Source organism: Oratosquilla oratoria, chromosome 18, assembly GCF_046742065.1.
Source record: "Oratosquilla oratoria isolate Oo_2021 chromosome 18, ASM4674206v1, whole genome shotgun sequence".
Lineage (NCBI taxonomy): Eukaryota > Metazoa > Arthropoda > Malacostraca > Stomatopoda > Squillidae > Oratosquilla > Oratosquilla oratoria.
This window is the reverse complement of record NC_134794.1, coordinates 38798977-38801476: the sequence shown is the minus strand read 5'-3', so window position 1 is coordinate 38801476 and position 2500 is coordinate 38798977. Positions and strand designations below refer to the sequence as shown.

The 2500-nt window shown below is 48.5% G+C and overlaps 1 protein-coding gene across 1 annotated transcript in view; it reads left to right on the top strand.

Moving 5' to 3' along the window:
• Window positions 1-2500, top strand: part of LOC143034837 (uncharacterized) — a 40207-nt gene that overhangs the window by 37254 nt on the left and 453 nt on the right. The window contains exons 6-7 of the mRNA XM_076201182.1: window positions 586-698; window positions 1069-2500. The exon at window positions 1069-2500 is cut by the window's right edge and continues 453 nt beyond it. Of these exons, the coding sequence (XP_076057297.1) occupies window positions 586-698; window positions 1069-1376 (421 nt within the window). The 3' untranslated portion in view covers window positions 1377-2500. The remainder of the gene's footprint in view (window positions 1-585; window positions 699-1068) is intronic.

The following is a 2500-nucleotide window of genomic DNA, read 5'->3' as shown; positions in this document are numbered from 1 at the left end:
TTCCCTCTCCTACTCCTACTTGCTTCCTCCTACTCTTCTTCCTTCTTCTTCGTCCTCCTTTATTTTCTCCTGCTGTATCTCCTCTTTTATATCTCTTCCTTCTTCAACTCCTTCTTCTACTTTCTTCCTCCTACTTCTCTTCCTTCTTCTTCCTCCTCTCCTTGCTCCTACTGTACCTCCTCGTCCTTCTCCTTTTCCTCTTTCTTCTTCTCCTTTTCCTCTTCCTCCACCTCCTCCCTCTTCTTCTTTGCTTTTTCCTCTCCCTCCTCATCCTTCTACTCCTCCTCCTCCCCTTCCTCCTTCTACTCCTCCTCCTCCTCCACTCCCCCGGATACTTTCCCCTTCTACCCCTCCTCTTCCTCCTCCTCTCCCCCGTATTCCTTCCCCTTCTACCCCTCCTCTTCCTCCCCTCCTTCTTTTTCTCTTTCTCCTTCCCTTTTTCCTCCTCTTCTTCCATCTATTCCTCCTCTTTTCCGTCTCCTCCTCCTCCTCTTCTCCTTCCTCCTCCTGTATCTCCACCCTCCGTTTTGTGTTCCATTACCCTTTAAAGTTGACTTTCACCTCCTTCTCCTTCTCTTCCTCCAGCGCGTCGCTCCCGCCGCTGGTAACCCTTCGGAAGACGCGGCGTCGACAGAGGTTCCACCCCCACAAGCAGAGGTCTAAGTACATCGCCGTCACCCCCTATGTCGTCGAGGCAGGTAAGGACGCTGGTCCTTCGGGGGCCGGAGGAGATCGCAAGGATGGTAGTGAGTACGTGTGTAAGGTCATAGAACCATCAGGATGGATTTCAATTGGACAATTTTAGGTTCAAGAAGGAAATAGGCAAGAGCTGGTTGACGAACAGATTGGTTAACGAATGGAACAGACTTAGTAACCGTTTAGCCAGCGCTGAAACTATTGATTATATCTAAGAGAAGGTTAGATAAATCTATGGATGGGGTAAGGGACATGGAACTGCTTATGGTCTTTTGCAGTCTCCTCCATTCTTATGTTCTTATGTCAACAACATCCTGAAGCTCAGATCACCTCGGGTCATCTCAGGTCACACTTCTGTCTCGTCTCCTTCAGGAAACCACTTCGTATGGGAGTTTCTTCCTGGGAGAGGAACCCTGAACGTGCCCAACGAAGTCGCCTTCCTCCACCACTACCGCGTCTGCGAGTTTGGCGGCGACGACTGCGTCCGGAACCCAAGGACAACCGACTCGACGACCTACAGGTACAAGGACCAGCTCGTGCAGGCCTTTACATCCAAGCTGTCCTTCCTGAGGGAGGTCTGCTCGATACCCCCCGAGGTCACGACGACCGCCAGGAAGGAGGAGAAGCCCCCGGCAGCGGCGCCGGGGGCGGCGGCGGCGGCGGCATGGATGCTAGGATAAGTCACGGGGACGGACGCGAACGAGCTCTGTCCTCCCGACGAAGGAAGACCTGACGGAATTCCTGACGAAGTCGTCGCCGAAGTCGATGCCAGGGATATCTGGGGGTGACGAGAACAGAGAAGACTTCGGCCAAATCATCAATTGACCACCACCTTTCCTGTCGGAAGACTACTTGGACTTTTTTTTGTCCTTGTTAACTTGTAACTCTTCTCTCCCTCCACCTCCTCCTCCACCTTTTCTCTTTCTCCTATTTCCCTCCTCCTACTCCTTCCTCCTCCTTTAGTTCTTCCTTTTCCTGTTCTTTTCCCTATTCATCCTCTTCTTCCCCCTCCTACTCCTCCTCTTTCTCCTTCTTCTCTTTCTCCTCTTCCCCCTCTCACTCCTTCATCCTTATCTTCTCTTTCCTGTTCCTCCTGTTCTTCTTCCTATTCTTCTTCGTCTTCTCTTCCTACTCCCATTCTTTTCCAAGTCCTCATACTCATCTTCCTTTACCTCTTCCTCCTCCTTAATTCTCCCTCCTTCTGCTGGTTCTCATCCTTCTCGTTCTCCCCTCTCCACAGGTTTCCCTCATTTCCCTCCCCACCTTTCCTCCCTCTCCCCCCCCCCTCTCGTCCCCTCGCCCTTCCCTCCCCTACCCATCGAGGCTTCTTGTGGTTGTTTTTTCTTAAACATTAATTATCTTCTCGTTCTCGTTCCTCTTTTTCTTCTTCCTTCTTATTCATTTTCTTTTTTTTTCATTTTCCTCCTCCGTCGCTTTTGCATTTTTTCTTCCTCCTCCTCTTTTTCTTCTTCGTCTCTTCCCTCTTCTTCATCTTATTTCTTCTTTCCTTTCTCCTTCTTATTTTTCTTCTTTTTATTCCTTCATACTCCTTTCTTTCTCATTTTCTCTTCCTTGTACAAATCTTCTCCGTTTATTTGCCATTTTTATTTCACTTTTTCCACCTCAGGTTCTTGATGAAGTGAAGTAAATAATTTGGACAAACAGGATGGAAATCATGATCACGACAATCATGTTCTTTAGCACAAATTATCTAATTAAATTATTGACAACACCATCGTCATCATCATCGTCATCATCATCATCATCATCATCATCATCATCATCATCATCATCATCATCATCA